The sequence below is a fragment of the Aquila chrysaetos genome, chromosome 2 (genome assembly GCF_900496995.4).
Source record: "Aquila chrysaetos chrysaetos chromosome 2, bAquChr1.4, whole genome shotgun sequence".
NCBI lineage: Eukaryota > Metazoa > Chordata > Aves > Accipitriformes > Accipitridae > Aquila > Aquila chrysaetos.
The window spans coordinates 60,088,305-60,108,637 of NC_044005.1; the positions used below are offsets into that span (position 1 = coordinate 60,088,305).

General features: G+C 40.3%; 2 protein-coding genes across 3 annotated transcripts in view; one reads left to right on the plus strand and one right to left on the minus strand.

Annotated features, from left to right (window-relative positions):
* TRAPPC3L (trafficking protein particle complex subunit 3L) overlaps positions 1 to 20,333 on the minus strand; it is a 33,942-nt gene that overhangs the window by 2,485 nt on the left and 11,124 nt on the right. Inside the window, exons 3-5 of one of the 2 annotated variants that reach the window (XM_030001691.2) lie at positions 18,669 to 18,950; positions 15,369 to 15,466; positions 12,347 to 12,446 (exon numbers count right to left, since the gene is read on the minus strand). In XM_030001691.2, coding sequence (XP_029857551.1) covers positions 12,347 to 12,446; positions 15,369 to 15,466; positions 18,669 to 18,710 — 240 coding nt within the window. In that variant the 5' untranslated portion in view covers positions 18,711 to 18,950. Of the gene's footprint in view, positions 1 to 12,346; positions 12,447 to 15,368; positions 15,467 to 16,147; positions 16,171 to 18,668; positions 18,951 to 20,333 lie in introns of those variants that run through there. The other variant, XM_030001700.1, reaches the window with a different exon arrangement.
* Positions 58 to 7,046, plus strand: CALHM5 (calcium homeostasis modulator family member 5). Its single transcript, XM_030001678.2, has 2 exons — positions 58 to 998; positions 3,917 to 7,046. Exons 1-2 carry the CDS (start codon positions 459 to 461, stop codon positions 4,304 to 4,306), a joined length of 930 nt encoding a protein of 309 aa, XP_029857538.1. The 5' UTR covers positions 58 to 458; the 3' UTR covers positions 4,307 to 7,046.

Consider the following 20,333-nt stretch of genomic DNA (forward strand, 5'->3'; position numbering starts at 1 on the left):
TTCAGTCATGTCCCACTCCCCTGGGACCATTAGCATCTATATTAGGTCCTTCACTACGTTGCCGGCAACTTTGATAACCACAGCTCAAGAACTCCTGCAACTGGTGAGTGTGTGTTTTTACTCTGATCTCCATCTGCAGTCACAAAAAACCAACCCACCAAGAATGAGACTGCCAAGACTGCAAATTTATGTGATTATATAGAGCATTGCTTGCTTTCCTTCTGCTACTGATGAATGTTACTGTAAATGTGCAACATCTGCTCCGCTAGCAGAGAGGTCCCCTGTGAGCGCGCTTCTCCAGACAGTGACATCACGGCGTTATCTAGCCAGCGTGTAAGCAGGCAGGCTAGCAGCAGGCTGTTCTTCCTCTGGAGAGCTCTCCCCTGCTACACCACCGCAGACTGCTACAACCGAAGATAAGAGTGTCTTGATTTTTACCTCTTTAGTGAGTACCAAACATGGATAGTTTCCAAACAATCCTGAAGTTCTTTATGAACCGGAAAACCGCTATAGGTTACAGCTTTATGGCACTGCTGACAATGGGAGGTGAACGTGTGTTTTCTCTTGTTGCTTTCAGATGCCCCTGCAGCAATGAGAACTTCAGGTACGGTTTGGTATTTCTCTTCTCCCCAGCTTTTGTTTTGCTAGTTATTGGATATTTCTTGAACAGCAAGACCTGGAAACTCTTTACAGGCTGCTGGGTGAATCCCAGAAAAATATTCCCCAGAGGCAATATCTGCCATTGCTTTTACATCTTTGGACAAATCACTTTAAACGCTCTGGTAGCCCCAGTGATGTGGCTTTCGGTGGCTTTGCTCAACGGGACTTTTTACGAATGTGCCATGAGTGGCTTGAAAAATCCTGCCTACTTACATGCAGTTTGCGACAGCAAATCTGCGAAGTGCTTTGAAGAGCTACACAAGGTAGTCTGTGACAAAAGCTCCATGCCCTTTTCAGAGAGCGATGAACTGAAACGAACTCTTCAAGCACAGTCCCAGGTAAGAAAAATAAAGAGCATTATGCAGTTTGTACTGCCGCTGTGATTTATCTGTCGAAGATCCTGATGTCAGATGCTAAGATAAAACCTTTGGTTTCACATAAACAAGATTTTGACATGATGCAGCCTTGCAAAATACAATCAATCCATCTTTTAGTTCAGTTTGAGCTGTGGCGTACTTTCCGGGGGGCCCCATTGATGGCAGGATCAATAAGAGCAGATAACTTAAAGCTTTCTTCCTGAATGAAGACTGCTCTAAAGAGAAAAAAATACTGGATTGTTTAGGAGGCTGAATTAACAGATGTCACCCTATTAAAGGGGTCTGTCCTATTAAAAAATCCATACCACACTCTCCTATTTTACACCATCACGACAACTGTAATGAAATCTTAGGTCACTAACAGTAGAAAAATGATGGAAAACAAGACTTGTGACAGATTTGTGACTGCTTACATAATATGTTTCTGTTTGTGTACATGATGCCAGATGTGAGCACATTTTTGTCCTGCTTGGAGGAAGGAAGAAACACTAAAATAAAACAAGCAGAACATGCAAAGCTGAGATCATATTATATTTTACTATATTCTTGTGATACAGTTCTGCTCACTGCCTTGTAATGTAAATAAATTCAGAGACAAAAAAGCAAAACAAAGGGCGGGGGGAAGAAAAAAAGGCTACAGAAAAAGATGGAAAGATGATTGTCAGCAGGAAGGAAAAACACTCTGTGCAGCCAGCAAATTTTTATCAGGCAATTGTATCCATCTGGAACCATTTCCTCCCCAAAAGCCAATTTTATTTTCAAGTCCTCATGCAAATAGGATTGGAATGCAGACAAAGCCTGCACTGCAGACAAAGCAATTTATCTGAGAGTTTTAGAAGGAAATAACAAATAGTACTTAAGACTTTAAGTTCTATGTATAGGAAAAAGTGAAAGACCAGTGACTTGTTTATAGCATGAGAATACATGGGTTCATTCTCCAAGCTGCAAAAAAAGTGAAAAGCTGCTGAAAAGAGCAGTTTCTCAAATACCCATAGAAATCATCAGTCAGTACAAAGTGACTGGAAAAAGAAAAGAAAGCGAAGTTATTCTCCCATATCAGTCCCTAAGAATAACTGTTTGTCAAGCTTCTCTATTTCACATATTTCCCTGAGGAAAGTTTCTATATTCCCTCAGCTAAATACAGATTTTTTACTGGAGTTTATTTTTTTAACATCAGTGCAAGAGTTCACAAGAGAAAGGTTGCAGCTCTCCATATCAACACCATTAAAGCATGGGAAATCAGTTCCAGTTCATATGGGTCTCTGAAACCTAAAAGATTTATTCCATAGTGGAATTTGTTCCACTGTTTGAAAACAAGTTGGTTTTATTTTTTGCAAATGTTACACATTGCAGTGGAGTAGGTGGTAAAACTATTGGCTAGGCCAGCAGCACTAGGCATGAAAAAATTGTGTTCACAATCTGCTCTCCTTAGAGGATAACATCCCACAATAACAATTTCAAGCACATTTTCCCACCCTCAGCCCTTGCTCTAATCCTGGAAGTAGCTCTTTATTTTAAAATGTTCTTAACAGAATTTTGTCAAACACTGAAGTTGCTACAAAAAAAAGTTTAGTGATGTTGGAAAAGCATATTCCAGCAAAAACAAAGTTCTCTGAAAATACAGCAACTATTTCTAATCAGTGTGTAGACAAACTGGGCTCTATTCCAGTGCCAACACAGACCTGCCAATGCACATGTTATTCCTTCTTTCTCATGCCCTCTCCTCCCAGCATTCTCACAGGATTGGTAAAGAAGGTAATTTTAAACCAGTTCTGGCATAAAAATAATTTTCCACTACAAAGGGCTGATTCATAAAAAAAAAAAAGTTCACAAGAATAGCATAGATTGCAATGAATCTCCTGGTAGAAGAATTGGGGAACACTTTTTAAATTTAAGACCATCTTTTATATTCCTGTTACCTAATTAATGCAGTTGTTGGTTTGCATTTGATTTGGTTTTTTTGTTTTTTTTTTTTAATTAAAAAGAAGTCTGAAGAGAACACATCTAAAAATGGTCACAGTTTAAAAGGTTGAGTGATCTGGGACAAAAGTTACTTACCCTTTTTGGTTTTGTAGTTTGTCACAATTCAGAATTGTGTCTTAATCCTAATTCTTGCTGGGTAATTTTATTTAATGCTTTCAGGAGATAGCAAACCATTTACCATCTAGTGATTGTGAGATTTTATTGTCTCTGTGCACTTTTCCCTTTGCGTGACAGAATTCAGTAAGCAATTCCAATACACTGCATGCCAGATGGTTATAGTTTTGCAATAAACTCTCATCAATATCCTCTCTAAATTAGCCAGACGCTACTTCTGCTCTCAGGTCCACTCTGTATAGCTCTGTATAGCCCTATTCAGCCATAACATTATTTGATTGATCATTTAGACCTCTGTTAGATTTTTCTTCATACACAGTCTTGTAGTTGAGGTCTGATTCGAGATCATCTCTCCCTGAACCCGCCATTGCCGTTGTGCTGGACATGTCGCTTCAGCTGCTGTTACCCAAGTTCCCTTCGTTATAAAACGGGACACGGGGGCAGCCAGACTGTAGTATAAGCCAACTTTTCTTGAGCATTTTACCTTCCACTGTAAAAATCAACCAGCTTTTGCCTTCCTGAGAAAGAGACGTCAAACTGAGCGCTATTGAGAAGCCTCAACCCTGACGTCTTCTGGTTCCCTTTGGTCCCCATACGGACGCCCCATTAACACTAACGCTGGGCACTGAATGCAAACTGGGACAAGACGCCCACAGTAGGGTACCAAGAGGAGCGGCAGGTCCTCCGTACAAAGTGCGGTCGCTCTGTTGGACACTCTTGATTTAAGTAGCATTTTCACTTGGGCCTTTTTAACCTGAAACTCATTTCTTTGGTTTTCCCAGATTTTAGGCTGGTGTGTGATCGTTACCACAGCTCTTCTCTCCCTGCTCACCACTTGCTGTGCCAGCTGCCAGTCGAAAGTCAGCCACCTCCAGCTGATGTTCTGGAGGGTGTACACGGAGAAGGAGAAGGAGCAACTGGAGCAGATTTTCCAGCTGTATGCCACCAAGCTGAGTGAGCGAAACCTGAAGTGCTTTTTTGAGAACAAGGAACCAGAAGCGATTTCCCTGCCGGCTTTTCAGGCATGGGAAGATGCTTCCCAGCTCTACTCTTTCAGCAGTAGCAAACAGCATTATAGCACAATTCATAAGCTAGTTGAAGAAGGCCAGAAAGAAATCCATGAGGAAAGAGAGACAATGCTGGACTTTGCAGACAGAAGGGAGATACCATAGATAGAATATATTTTCAGCTTTTTTCTGTCTTGATAATACAGCGTACTTCTAGCTGGTTTCATCTCTGTATTTTTTCACAGTGGCCTCTTTCTTCTTCATCACGTTGCCTCCCAGTTACAAACTTGCTCCAAAAGGATGGAATGAAATTAATTCCCTACATCAGTGAAAAGGCTGCAGTCCTCCATGACACCTAGGGTTCATGCTGTACTAATGTTGCTGGGTCTGGATCAAGACCTGACAGCGAAAAGAGATGAATAATGACTTCTACAAGAGGGTTTTAACAATATCCTATGTAAAAGGTGCTATATATACTCGTCCTATGTAAAAGAGACTATCATAAAGTAACACTATTTAATAGGTCTGAATATAATAATAGAAGATGTCTGTGGCTTTCTGACAGCCCGTAGAAAGCAGAGGTTTTGCTTCCAGGCCATTTCCAGGCCATTTGCAGGTACAGCATTGTTTTGAGGCACCAGTGGTCACTCACAGCATCAGAGCGTCTTTGGACTCCTGTTGCACCTAGAACACCACGGATGGTCCCAGTGATCAGCCCTGGTCTTCTAGTCCCTGAGACATGGGGCAGCAACCTCCACTGACAGTGAGGTGCCAGGTAAATTTTTAGACAAATCGTAGAGCCGAAGCATACCAAGAACTTGAAATTACCAAATGGTTTGGCATTTTCATGTTTTTGTTAAAAAATAACATGCTATTTCAAAACATAATTAGTCATTGTTAGTGCTTTGTTACAACAAGGAAAATGCATCACTGATATTTTGCCTCCGTAGAGTACTTGGTATTATCTCCTCCCACTGAAAATTTCTCTCTTTACCTGTATAAAGCTCCTGTTTTGAGTGGGTTTTGGGCACTGGGTGCAGCCTATAGAGCTATGTATTATTGTTTGTACTGGGCCTGCAGCCAGTGCACAACAGAGGGCCTGGAAGGAAATTCCACATTTTAAGACAAGAAAATATTTTTGCAACAGGCTGATTTTCATTTTTCTGAATAGCTTAGGAAACTCAGTGTCTGGAGCAAGAGGAACCGGCAGGCAACGCAGGTGAGGTGACTGCACAGTCAGTGCTTCTGACAAATGCATTTCACCCCAGAGCCCTGGGCTCTACCTCACCTACTTGGAATTCACCACGTGGCTCTCACACAGGGTGTCCAGAGTCTTTGCAACCACTGTATAAAAGGAGAACAAAGCTTCTGCCAAGTTTCTTTCCCTGGGGTGACTGGGCAGGCTTTTATGCAACATTTTACTGCCAGTCTCCCTGAGTCTGCAAAGAATCATATTTTTGCTCTGCTTGAATCAGGCTCTTATCAACAAGCCAGGGTACTCTGCCCAGCTGTTAAAATACTCACTACACTTCTTCAGCAGAAAAAAACATCTAGCTGCATTTATAGACCATTACTCCTTTTTAAAATAAAATCCAAGAGCTAATTCCACTGTCTGCTTAGAATCTTCTCTGTGTGGTTTGAAGAATTTGTGGTCTTTGAGCAAATGCTTTAAATTTTTTTATCCCAGCTGACCCACTTCGTAGCAGACTTAGAACATGTTATATGCTTAAATGTACCTGCTGCAGCTGAAAGCACAGAGGCAACACTGCCAAAATGAAAGTCACAACAGCAGGCGTGTCTGACACCATGTCTGGCACGTACGCATTTTTTCTCCCCGGGCTCCTCTCCTGGTATAGCAACTATCTAATTCCAGGGTACGTGTCGCTTCCCATTTGTCCGCTTTTCTCTTTCTTTATGAGAGATGCCCCAACATCTACTGCCCAGTCCCCATCTCACCGCCTCCCTACATGCGAGGGGAGAGGACACACCGTCTAACAGAATGTCCCCCCTGCCTGGACCAAACTTCCCTTCCCAAAGCTGCCTTTCCACCTCCTTTCTCACTGATACCGCAGAAAACCAAAGCAAGTAGGGACGCAAAGTAGGTTAACGAGCCGATCAAGGTATATGGGAAACAAGCGAGTTGGTGTAAGGATGAGGTCTCCACTGTGATACAAGAGCTGGGACACAGAGGCAAAAGCATAGTTGGCAGAGGGAAAGGTAGGAGGGATCCCACGTCGGGCTTTGGGCACCCTCTTTTTCCTCAGGAGAAGGCTCAAAGCTCTGCACCTGAGTAGCCAGGTCCATCTGAAACAGGAGTGTTTCCCAGCCTGGCCTTCTCCTTTATCGTGGAGGGGGAAAACCGAGGTGCGTTCTCCTCTCCTCATCCTTACCCTGCTTCGTGTTCACAGGTGAAGGCACGGTGGGAGCATCTCACCTCCGAGAGCAGCTGCTGAACACTTAGTGCTGTAACATGTGCCTGGTAGGACCCTAAGTCTCTCGCTGACCCTCGTTCCCAGGGCTGCGCTACTCTTAACTGTGTCATCTTACCAAAATGCCTGTGACTTAATGCAATTGCCACGCGGATATAAAAACAGACAAAAATAAAAGCCAGTTTGACCCTATGTTTTCAGCTGGAGTCTGGTTTTGGCAAACTTAACCCTGTCCTTCAAGCAGTTATCGCAAAAGATGTTTTGTATCAACATTGCCCTTGAATTGAAGTTCAGCAGCTACCATGGCAGCTCAGAAGGAGGCAAAGGCTATTATCAACACTATCCAAAACAAACCAGCTGGAAAAAAAAACCCCAAAGAGTAGAATCAACTTTTTCTCTTGGAAATTTAGATTTTGCATTAACTCTGATGTCTGTCAAAATATGAGTGCACAAATAAACAGGAAACTTCTTCTCGATTCTGTGTCCTTTGTCCCTCAGTTTACTATTTCTTCTCACCTGGAGGAACCCAATTTTCTCATTTAATTCTCTTAACTCTTCTTCCGCTATACAATTGCTGCTCCATCAAACTTCAAGTCTTTCTTTGTTACAAGAACAAAAACTAGTTAACCGTGCTAGGCCCTCATATGCTTTCAATTTATTTTCAGCTGTACTTTGCATTACGGTATGACGAATCTGTCCAAATTCTATTTTTAAAATTTCCTGTGTAAAAGAGAACTTGCATGGAAACTATGCAAAACCAGTAGCTGGTTTGCAATGGGGCAACAAATTAAGGCAAAATTGCAAAGCTATAAAGTGAAAAGTGTAAAAAAGTCTTAGCAGAAAAAAATAATTTAAGTACATAGATAAGTCATTCAATTAATAGATATGAACATTTTTTTTTTAAACCAGGCTGTGACTGGACAGAAATTCCTTTACAACTACCATACACAACTTCTCAGAGGGTAAACCAAAGGCCTTTTCAGTCTTTCTTTGTGACTCCAAAAGACAGGGAAGTAAAATGAATGAGCGGTTTTGAAAGTTACATCCATAAATCTTTCTCATTTTTATCTATATGAAATGGAAGAAAAAAAGAATATGTATTTAGACATGTACATAGACTCACCATTAAAAAGACACCCATATAAAGCAAAAATCTCTCTTTTGAAAATGTTACTTGCAACTCTATGGGATTATATGTTGCTTAATGTCAAACAAGAAATCTATGCAGTCAGAATTAAAAATGTACCACTGCTGCTTTTCAAAGTCTCAACCAGCATCCCATATCTCTCAAGCAGCAAGAATAAAATGCATTAACATTTTGATGGTGCTCAAATACAGTCTAGAATTACTGAAATATTTAGGAGGCCACTAACTTATCAGTCCCTTTATATACTACTGGGAACTTCTCACTACAAAACATTGTATGCGGAAGTAATGTTGCAAAGTAAGTGATAATACAGACTGTTTAAAAAAATTGAAACCATAATTTCAGATGATATAATAACAAGATTAATGAAGGACCAGAATTAATCTGCTTAGAAGGGGAAAGGCAGCCAAAATAACATTTTTGGTAGCATACTTTTCATCCTTAGTACTTTTCCACAGTCAGTGTTTGGGAAGAGCAAGATGCTTTAAAGGTCTTGCTGTCTGTTGCTGATTCCATGTACTCACAAACTTTTCTTTGCTCTTTACAGTGCAGCACTTCATTTTTCATTTTACCATCTACCACTTAGCACAGCAACCTGCTGTATGCATTTCCCTCTCACTGCTGAGTTCTGAAAAGCAACATTTACCAGCTTTGTAAATTCTGCCAGCTTGTGTCAGACTTTCAAACAAGCCACATGTCAATGTATGGGGACCTCGTGTGGCAGGACCTCCCATGGGAAGGGGAATCACATCTCTTACCCTAACTCTGGGCTTGGGGGTGACGTGGCTGGATTACCCCAGCCCTGGTTGTCCCCAGGGACCTCTCTACAAGCGGCTGCAGAGACGTACAGCTGCTGCATTCATGGGGTACCGAGCTCCCACCATAAAGCCCACCACTCCAGCCGCTGCTTTTCAGGAAGGGATATATTCTTAGGCTGTCTTAGCACAGCTATGGAGCCGGTGAGCCAGCGCTAGCTCACTGTGGACCAGAGGGCATGGGCCGGCTGCCCCCACCTGTAGCACCCACAGACCCCTCCTGGGGCACGGTGACATTGAGCTGTAGAAAGTAACACTGTTCTGGGATTAGATCTAAAACCAGAAACTGTTTATATTTCGCATCTCTTTCGATCAGATCAATGATGCTAGAGGTCTTATGAGGAGGAACTGAAGTAAAAATTTGATTTTGTAGGATTATAGAGCAAAATTATCACCCTCATTTCAAAAGTAATCCTCAGTTATACTCAGATCCAAATTCTGAATCCAGTCTTGGACATTACTTCTTCAGCTGAGCTTTGTTCTTAATACCAGTCCTCAGCTGGTTTCCATTTTCTTATCCCAATTTGCCAGTGAGCAGAAAGCCTACTTTTACATGGCCTGTTTTATCTTTTTTTATTCTACCCCAGCTGTAAGCATGCAAAGTCACAGCACCAGCATGAGAAGTCCGTGAGCACCATGGGAACTCAGTGCAGAAGGGCTCACTTTGGCTTATCATCAAACTTGCTGGTCCTTTGCCAGTCCAGTATAAGCTAGCAGTAAATTCCAGGCTTTGCAGCCTGAACCAGTGGTTGAAGTTTTAAGCCCTCAGTCACTGCCTTAGGTGCACCTTTCCTCCAGTATTTATTTCTTAATATGGCGAGCTGGCTTTGTACTCCTCATTTTATGTTTTTTCCTTTGCTTCATCTCTTTCCATTTCTGCAGGGAACACCCACAGCCTGATCTTGCAGACTTCCTTTTGCTTTCCAAAGGACTGCAAGATAACAGCTATGTTTACAGAAAGTTCGGCTCTAACTACTTGAACTGCCTAACTGCCTTAATTACTTTAACTTTGAACTGGTTTTACTCTACACACTCATCCTCAAACAGATTTCAACCTCAGAAGAGTTAGTGCAGTTAAGTATTTAAGCGCTTTGTCCTGGCTTAGAACGCTACTGCTGAAGAGTTAAAGAGATCATGTAAACAGCTGTGTAATTCTGAACAGGTCACTTTAACTGCATTATTTGCAGTTACTTGCTGGGTCATTTTACATATGGTTTATTGGTATGTGCCTCAGAAAAATCTGCTTGAAGACTATTTAAAAAATGTTTTGCCAAAGAAATGTGAAAATGCTTCCCATATCACATTTTGCCTTGGAAAGGTTATACTCCCACTACAGAACTCCTTTTAGTTTGCTAAAAATAGTCTTTTCAAGAGACTGTGTGCTTTAAAGTTTGTTCCAATCTTTCCAACTATTTTTATTTCTCTCAGTCTTCAAAAGTCTCTTTTGAAGTACAACCTGCAGAGAAATAGTGTCTTTTTCCTTACTTTGATGTTTAATTTCTCACTCTATATTGTTGTTGAATCCCCTGTACTTAACAATGATGCTTCAACTGTTCTAAAGCATTTGTAAATAAGGGAATCATGAGGAACAAGACCCAGAAGACCAGATATCTGGCATATACATGAAAATCCAGAGAAAATAAAGTACAAATACCACCTGAAGAAGAACATAAAAGTGAACAAAAATGTGATTTGGCAACCTGGTCTCATTCTTTTAATGAGACAGTGCATTTTAATACAGAGATTGAAATGCTGCTTGTCTCATGGTTTTCTTTCAGCTGCCCTCACTCTCTCCAATGGATCCTCTGCCCTGGCTCACCTCCTCCAAAGAAGGAGCTTTGTTGTACATCATCCTGATGTGAGACTCCAAAATACACTTTACTTCAGGAAGAAATTTAGTTTCCACTCTTTTATGAGCTAATGGGACCTGGCTGGCTTTTACTAATGTCACCTGCTTCTGCTCTAAACTTTGGCAGATCATGGTGTATGTGTGTGTTGTGCACATGTGCACTTTGTAGCCCTACCAGCAACAGCAAATGCAGAGAGGTCCTCTCTCTATTTCTGTGACAGCCATCAGTTCCTCTATGACAAGCATTTCGGAATGATAACATAACTTCTGTCCCTCCATTTCAGCCAGATGTAACGTAGGTATTTCTGACACGGTTAATGTGAGCAGGTCACCTGGTAACAGCCACGTATGCTTTGAACTAAGATACTCCTGTATAACCAGCATATACTGGTGCCTTAGTTCACTGTATAGAAAGCCTGCTGTTTCCCAGTTCTGCAGTCAGCGGTTAAACATAATGCTCACATTTAGCTGATGCTGCTGGTAATTCTCAAGCAATCAGAGAGTATGCCAGGCGTATTTTTGTCTCCTAAAATGAGCCAATGGAAATGAATCTCAGTTCAATTGGTTGATACCCTGATCTCTCCTCTTAAAACAAATGACTACCTAGCAAACAGTTCTTTGTTATGAAGTGTGGTTAATTTTTGCCATTGGGCAAGGCCAAGCATATCTTCACTTGCAACACTTCACAGCTGAAAATCATAAAGGATAAAAGGGATCATTCACCATGACCTGAGCAGGTATTAGTCTGAGCTAACTCAGGATCTATGAACTACCACCTCCTTTACAGTGACTCAGCAGGCTGGACATCCTATGGATTGCTCTTTGAGTTTCTCCACGAAATCTGACTTGCCCATGGGGGCAAAAATACATCTTTAGAAACCCGTGTATTGCCAGTAGATTTCCTCCTAGATCTTTCTTGTCTGCCAGTAGTGTGAATGACTACTCAATAAAAGGGAAACTTCCATCAAAGAGGGCAAAAGTACCCACTCTGATTTTATCTTTTTTTATTTTATTATTAGATTTGTGGGTAGCCAGGAAAATGTTCCTCTCATTTTCCTTTCTTACAGTTCTTCTCTGCTACCACTGAGTCTTCCTTTTGCAGAAAATCCTGCAGCTTATCCCTAATATTACCATTTTAAGGTTAAAAATATCTAAGATAATTATGGAGATGCTGAGGAGATTCAGATGGCAGGACTAAGAATATCAAATATTAAGATCTGTATGAGATGGTTAAGGCTTATGCTCCCAGAAAAAAAGAAAAAATAGTGACGGAATATATGATTTGAAGTTTGTTAAAACTGGATCATTTTCTGTTGTTTGCTGCATTCTCTGGCAAGAGTAGAAGAAATCAGCTTAAGCTACAGCAAACAAAAAGAAACTTTTAAATTATTCTAATGGCAAAACGCCTCATAGGCTACTAGGAATAGCGGAATTTTAATTTCAGCTTAGCAACTGACTTTAAGGTCAGTTTAGGTCAGGGGTGGCAGCCTCTTACAGGTGGTATCCCATTTTGTGTTCTCTGTCCTCAACTCAGATATAAAACTAATACCCATGTGAATTAATTCTGTAGTTCTGATGACCCTTTGTGGTAAACTTATCACTGTGGGTTTATCAAGGCCATTGGCAAAATTCTTATCTCACTGAATATCACATTTTTTGTGTTCTGTTGAATGTGGGGTTTTTCCCAGCCTGATGTAGCACTATGCTACACAGGTAGAAACTGATGTCTCCTCTCAAGGCCAGCCTCTGTGAGCTACTAGTTGATATGAAGCTGTAGGTAAGGAAAAGGCGGTATTTCACCCAAAGGAAGCATGGGTGTGATTGTAGAGATGCGTGGGTTTTGATAAGACAATCATGATATAGCAGAAATGTAGGTAATCGTTCTGGAGCAAACCGATAGAGGAGCAGGGAAAAGGTAAGACCACTGAGGCTGATGAAGCTCTAGAGAATGTAAACCTCATTTACCTGTGCAATCATGTCTGCTGTTTCAGAATAACTGCGGCACTTTTTCACAGCTGAACGAGCTAAAAAATCATCAATCAGCCTTATGCCAATGCCATATCCCCTAAGGAGAGAACAAAGAACGTTAACATTCAAAATGGGGAACTTCTTTCCACCTACCATCTACCTAATCTGTCTCTTGTGCTTTCTCAGCAAAACAGCTGCATGCTCTTAAATGAATGGCTTTGAGGACAACAGATTTTGCTGGTCTAGATTCTTCTTTCTACCACACTTTGCAGCACAGTGGAATTGCTGTTCATGTAGCCATTTAAGGAATCACGCTCCTTTAAGCACGATACCCCTGGCAAAGATGATATGAATGTTGTTTATATACACATTGTCTCTACATACATTTATATTTACATATATGAATAAATATTAGATGTTAGATATATGAGTATAATATATAAACAATATACAAATAATACACCTGGTTAATAATACTTTGTCACTAAAAATAGGATAGGATAACACAGCACAGGATTTTCTCCATTCCTCTGTCATCCCCAGATTTCATCTCACACCGTCTCTGTCAAGGAGAACAAAGCAACTGCCCCTTCAGGTCAGAGCATTCCCCTCTGGACTGGTATGGAGTTCAGCAAATCCTGGGCACCCTCACTGCAGCGTTCAGATGCCAGGAAAACCCATAGGAAATGGACTTACACCTGATCTCTTTCACTTTATTCTCTTATCTCTTCACCTCAGTTTTTGCTCTCCCTCCACAAATCCCTCTTTGCCTTTTTTCTAACATGTTCTCTTCCTTCATCTACTAGTTGCAGAAAAAATCCAAAAGTTGCTAGTTAATATACAGTTTCAGTACACCACCACCTTCATTTTGTACTTATAACACTACAATTTCAGAGAAATGAAATAAAAAAGGATGGAAGTTAATAGAAATTTTACAAAACAAATATTCATGCCTAGCTCACACACATTAACAAAGGTCAGTAACTACATAGTGTGCAAAATAGCTATGTCTCCAAGCATTTTTTGAAAAAGGGAAAGAGATTGACACAAATGTTATGAAAGAATGTGAACTCAACTCAGAAATGTTTTTAGGGAATTTTTCATTTGCATTTCTGTGGATGTTGGCAGTCTCTGCCTGTTTGTCAGAGGCCCTACACCCTCAGTGAAGCAGCCTGAACTCGATGGAGTTTCTTACTGATTTTGTACCACATCTTTGACAAGAAGCCAAAAAGCGATCTGATGTCTAATGTGATGACAAGACCAAAAAGTGGTTTTGGCAGCACAAAGTTTAAAATTGCAGTATGTCATGCATCAGAAAACAATGAAATATTTAAATATTTATTTATTTATTTATTTATTGCCTCAGTATCAATATCAATAATGTTGGTAAATACGTCATCAGCAGTTAGCAAGGTATTTATTGGTGATGTACATGACTACTTAGATCCTTTTCAACTTTTATGCCTTAGATTTACAAAGTCAAATGAATAATAAATTGACAGGCAGCTATTTGGCAACTGTACAGTGAAAAACACCCTTCTCACTACGGATTATATATATATACATATAGAAAGAGAGACCTAAGAATACTGTTCCCAACTGTCACAGGTTTGCTAATCTATAAGGTTTCTTCCTCCAGCTGAGCTGTCTTCATCTTCACAGAAGTAAAGATGGCTATATTGCTTTAATGAAACCTGTCACTATTTTATCAAGTCTTTATCAAGAGAAAACCAAAAAGATTTTATAAAAACAGCTATAATAATAAAAACACAAGGAGCAAAGCATGTCTCCACATCTTCCAAAACTACCCTTTAGTAATTTCTACCATAGCATCAGAAAGACGTCTGTATATTTTTTAAATGTATGATTTTCATCAGAGCTGAATGAGGGATTAAGATCAAGTAAACACCCGAGGGATGTTGTCCCTTCTTAGTTAGTGAACAAATTATTTTTCTTTTTTATCATCAAGGATATTTTTACTCACTTCCATTGACGGCTATTGAACTATAGTTTGTTTGCAAGCTTTCAGATTAATAGTAAAGTGGTTAGGTATTCTGTCCACTGTGATTGTTGTAAATCCATTTTGCATGTCTGTTTTGCCTGAAAACACAAGACTTACTCTTCTGCTGAAGATCTTGGTATATCTTCTTATTAACCAGCTCAAAAGTAGTTTCTTGCTGATTTTCTGTGATATTATTTTTACTGTGATAATGCCTAGGAATCTCAGTCAGGACAACACTATCCTATAAATATTGAAGCTTCATTTTCCAAAGAGGTTATCCATGTAAAATGTTCCTCGTTGACCATTTGTGCTACCTCACTCGTTGCTGTATGGTCTTTTAAAGGTGAGAGGCCCGTCTGCCCCAAACCCCGTGGAGGTGGCGGGTGTCGGGGAAGAGAGCCACCCCACAGGGGACGATTCAGAGACACCCAAATTACACCCTCGGGGAAGGTGATCGATTACAAAAGGAGTCTGCCTGTTGACTTAGTCACGGAAGCCAAATCCCTACAGCCTAGAATTGTGACTACCTCTTAGCTGCCCAAGTCACAAACCCGGGGTGTAGCTAGAGGAGGGGGAGCCACGGGAAGGCCACAGAAATGCGTGTTCACTAGGAAACACCCGTGAGAAACAAAAAGCTTGTCTACTTTGAAATGACATGGGTATGAAGAAATAGAAGAGGAGAGTTAACACGGAAGTTGAAAATTAACACATGGAAAGAGGAGCGAAATTTAGAAGCTTGTATTACTAATTAGCTTAACAAAGGACCAACAAGGAACAAGCGTAAGCTGTCAAAACAGCCCTGACACTTTTCTTCTGAGAATTCAAAAGCTGATTGTTGATCTTCATTCGCAAATTAGTCGTTTTTTCTGTTGACAGAATATTGAACCTTTTCCCCATGATCTCTGTAATCCTAGACAGTGCTTGAACTCATAAGATAACAGACATAAAGCTGAAAGGTAACATACAGGTGGACAAACAGCATTATTGATAAAGTTGAACATTTAAAGCAGTACTTACATTCTATCTAAACAGGTGTTGACATCTTCATCTTTTTCATAGTCCTTGCACAGCTGGGCCACCAAAGCCCCATACGTGAGTACAAAAAGTTCTCTGCTCTGCCAGAAAAGGTGGAAATCAAAAATGAAGCAAACTAGAATCAAACTTTTTCACACTTTTGAGCTGCTACTGTATTAAAAGCAAGCAAAAATAACATTTACATTAATCAAGAAACTTTTGTCCATGGACATGTAATCACTGAAATCCACAATTCAAGTGTGACAGAGTCTGACTTGATCATCACTTGAGTCTCTGTGCAGGGATTTTGCTTGTCAGAAATACCATTTCTTGGGATACATTTACTTTCATCAAGTACACTATTGCATCCTATAACAGCACATATGTATGTTGGATTGATAAATGCTCTCAAATGCCATCCAAGATTTATGACAAGTGTTTAGCTGCAGGAAGAATAATTGAAGCAATTAGCTGTTAGCCCTTTTACAATAGGAACAACAGTGTATATACTGAAATTCCAGTTCCTTCACAAAGGTACAGTTGATCTGATTCAGATCATAAGCTGCTTCCCACCCACCCACTCCCACCCCCAAATAAAAGAAGATTAAAAAAAAAATTAGCTCAGAATAATTTAAAAAATACTATCATTCAGCACAAGTGTAAAGAATAACAAGCAAAGTAGAAAAGAATCTGTCCCATTGACATTTCCCCTTCTTTATCAGACTTTACAAGTAACTTGAATCACTATCAAACTAGCTCTCCAAATGCCTAGACAATCTCACTGTGACATTATTTCTGTATCTTAATACAGAAGATGTGGTTGGTATGGCTCCACCGCATGAGCAAGATGAAGGAGATGGGTGAGGATTACAGCCGCCTGCCCAAGGAGCATGGAGAGCAACTGAGGAGATAAAAGGCATATCATGCACAGATCCTGTCACAAGTACCAATCTGGGATGGATCTTCAGCTGTGCACCAACCTGGAGGAAAGTTTTCTTCCCTCCCTGCCCTGCCAGATCACCTCCATGGCATGGCAGAATTGATTGTATTTAGTCAGAGCAGCAGCTGGCCTTTAGGGCAGAGACTAGGTTGACTCTCACTAAACTTCTTGGATAGGAATTAATTAAAGGAAGCGCCACAGGCCTGTGGCATGTGGGCAGACTAGAGGTGATTTTGTTTACAGCCTGTGGAAAAATGATAGTGAATACCAATGAAAACAATAGAAAAAAATCACACAAGGAAAGGAAGAACAGCTTGGTGCAAAGACCTCTTCTTGATCCCATTGCGTCAAAAGCTTGGAGTTTAATCAGTGTTCCCATTTTAACAAGTCACTGTTCAAAATCTTAAGTAGTATGGAACCATTTCTTAAACTCATCTTGGTGATAACTCCTGTTTACAATAATATTGCACACTTTGCCAAACACTCTAATGGAGTATACGGATGTCATACAGGTTCTGTATTCTAGTCTCAGCAAAAAGTCTGTGTTGTAATAAGAAAAATACCTTAAAGAAACTTAATCATACTATATCAACATAATTGTATTTACCAGCCACTCCTGCAATCCATTGGAGTATTTTTTTCCCATAAACTTATGTATATTAACTTTAATTATATTATAGTCATCTTTTTTTTTTTTTTTTAAGTGGAGATCTCTGTCCCCTTTTCAGAAATTGGCACAACATTGTCCTAAAGCTTTCTGGAACTTCTCCACTGCCCCAACTCCTAGCAAAAACCACCATTAACCATCCAGACAGCCCTAAGGCTCAAAGTTCCTGAAGAAAGACTTCTGTGGAATTGAACCATCCAAACAAAGAACAGAGATCTCTTTCTCTCTGTGTTTCATTTAATGACTATCTAACCACAGAGGCACATAAACTTACCTGGCATTTCTGTCTTTGACCACAAATCTCTCTAAGCACTTAGACCTCTGTTTCTGAACAGACCCCAGTCTCAGAAACTTTGTGCCCATCTTTCCTAAGCCTGTTCAGAATCTCAGCACTAGGAATAAATGAAAAAAATGCAGTTAAGTGCCCAGTGAGCGAGTCAGTCACTTTGGTTTTGTTATCAGTCTTCCACAGTTGGCTATGTTCTATTTTCCTTACTAGCAACTTCCTCTCCCTTCAGTTTGTTATACATATGTATACTTATATACGTGTGTCATAATTATTAGATTTTAGATACAAGCATATTCTCTTCAAGGCACAATACTATTATTGGGGGGGGGGGGGGGGGGGGTTAAACCACTGTGGCCTTATTTCCACGTTATGGCACTCTGTTTTTTTCGAGTTGTCGCATAACATTCCTAAATGGTTAGAAATTTTCAACCACAGATAGAGATTCTGAGGAAATTTGCTATCTGAATTTTTTGTATTTAGACACACCACTGCCAGAGGACAAGGAGAATAACTGGTATCTTTAATGGCACAAAATACTGCTTTTGTGACCATGCAGTTTAAGAAGGCCTCTTGGAAAAATCTTGCATGCAGTATATTTAAAACAACTGCTGGAGCTTTAGGAGAATTTTAACATGAAGTGCAGAAAAAGAAGGAAGTTTTGGTCTAAGTAACTTCTACTTGATAGAATTCTGTGCTATGTGATCAATGGTCAAAGCCAGCACTCAAAGACAACGGTTACAGTTTTACTATTGTTTCCTCAGGAATCAGATTTTGGCCTTGAAGCCAGATGTTGAGATCCTGTGATGGTGCACTCCCCGTGCACAGAAAAAATGCAACATTAGGAGGATGAAGAAGGACCCCTGCTCATGCAACATAACCCCCAAAAGAAGACGTGGTCTGGTGTGCAGGAGGCACACAGTGGGTACCAGGTACACTGCAGCCTCAGATGAACCGTCTCCTCCTGTAACGATTCATGGCGTAGAGATGTGGCTGGTGCAGCTTCTTTCCTCCAACACAAGAACAGAGTTTTGGCCTCAAGGATTCATGTTGAAGGCAGGACTGTCTGAAAATCATTTCATGTCATAGGCAAGGTAGCTGGAGAGATATGAATGCTCCTAGAGCAAATCTCAGTGTTACTGCTCAGAGTCAAACAAACTCCAAGTCCTACGGGCAAGGCTTTTTTATGTCACTGCTTAATAGCTGGCAGCTTGTTGGCAGCTCACAAGGGGGTCCCACTGTAGCCTTAAATGCTGCCAGCGCCTCTGTTCTCATACTGGCAGACTCATCCCCATCCTTTCAGTACTTTCAGGCTATTTGGAAATATGACTGTACAAAACACATCGATACAATAATAGCTTATTCCTACTCCATGCACAATTTTAATTACACATTACAAAAATATCTTACTATTTTGTGGTTCTCCTGCTTTCTTCCTGGTGGCCGAGACATGTTGCTTGTGTAATGCTTGACGTACTTGATGGTCAGTTTATGTCTTTTCTTCCTCAAGCAGCATGGTTTTCTCTCAATCACTGTATTTCCTCTTTCCCTTCTCTAAAGTTTTCTCCTTTCTGCTCTTCTGCCTTTTGCATGAGATGTGTTTGCTGCAGTCTGTAATGCTGCTGATGCTCCTCCTATTCTCTACGTCTACCGAGCCCTTTGGGAGGAATTTGACTGGCAACAGATCTGCCCCTGTACACAACATAAATAACCACTTCATCCATAAGAATGATTCATAATCAAATACACAGCAAACAGCCATGGGAAGTCAAAGTGGGCAGCCCCAAGAGAGTCAAAGGTCTTACGTTTTTAGGGACAGCAAATTCATTCTGTTGTTTGTGTCAGGTTTTGGTGTTTGGAGAGTTAACAGAAGCTCCCTCTCTGAAGAATAAAAACACAATTGCAAGACACTGCTGCACAATGTAATTAAAAATTGATCGCTTTCAACTTAAAGGAGCTATAGACTTCTGTCCGCTCTGACTGCTTTAGTCGAGTGAGTTGATGTCTGCCTGGGCAGGAGCAGTATGGGTTACAAGGCACTACTACCACCATGTTCCTGCGAAGCTGGCAGGACACATCTGGAGCGCCCAGATTCCCAGAGGAATAAACTGTGTACCTGCTACAGCCGCCAGCTTGTGCAAATGGCACTTTCGTTAATGATGTTTCTAGAGGATATTCTATCATTCTTAACCTATTATAACCCCTTTTTGTAAACATCCCTGCTATGAACATCCAGAAAGATTCGGCTTACTTTTTCAGTTTTCCCCCATGGCAAATTTGGCCTATTCTGTTAGTTTAGGTTCACAATAAATTTAGACTACGGTCACTAGTGAATTTAGAATTGAATCAGGTAGCTGTCTTTCCTCATAGGACTTATCTCCACGTATATTCCCACTGAGTCCTCTCAGGAAAGGAAGTAAAAATACATGGCCTCATCTGATTGCCGTGCTGTTATTAAATTTCAATTAATTAATAGATTCGGTGCCAGAGTAAAATTACAGGTATTTACTACTCCAGGTACACAGAAAGCAGGAGATGTGATTAATTTGTGATACAAAGGATTAATTTGCTTTGAAAAATGGTAATTTAAAGTTATGACACAATTCAACAACAAAAAAGAGGACAGATAACAGGATTTTCAGCTTTTTCTGTGGGAAACATAGTCATCCTAACAGCTTTCATTTTACACAGAAAGAGCTGGTGTTGACAACTTTACAATATAATAAGCCTCTTCCATTTTCTTCTAGGCACTTTTCTGGCCCTGTAAAATCCAACTCCATTTTATAAGTGAAATTATTGTAGGTACTTCTCATATCTAAATTTAAATAAATTATAAAAGCCAGGCATTATAATTCTCTAGATAGTTACTTGCATTTCTAAATTCAGTCTGAGATGGGTTTGTTTCTCAGATTGTCTCCAACTAGTGACAAGCACCAAATATGTCTCTCATTGCAAGAGACATCCCATATTCCATAAGAAAGTGTACTGCATTGCATTTAAAAAAACCAGCTCTAAAAGATTACCATTAGCATAATTTAACTACAGTGAAACCATCACAAAGCACTAAAGGCTACC

Excerpts from the sequence above, each read along its gene's own strand:
- CALHM5 (XM_030001678.2), top strand. The coding sequence starts at position 459 with ATGGATAGTTTCCAAACAATCCTGAAGTTCTTTATGAACCGGAAAACC. Across the intron at positions 999-3,916 it reads CTCTTCAAGCACAGTCCCAG|ATTTTAGGCTGGTGTGTGAT; the intron begins GTAAGAAAAATA and ends TGGTTTTCCCAG.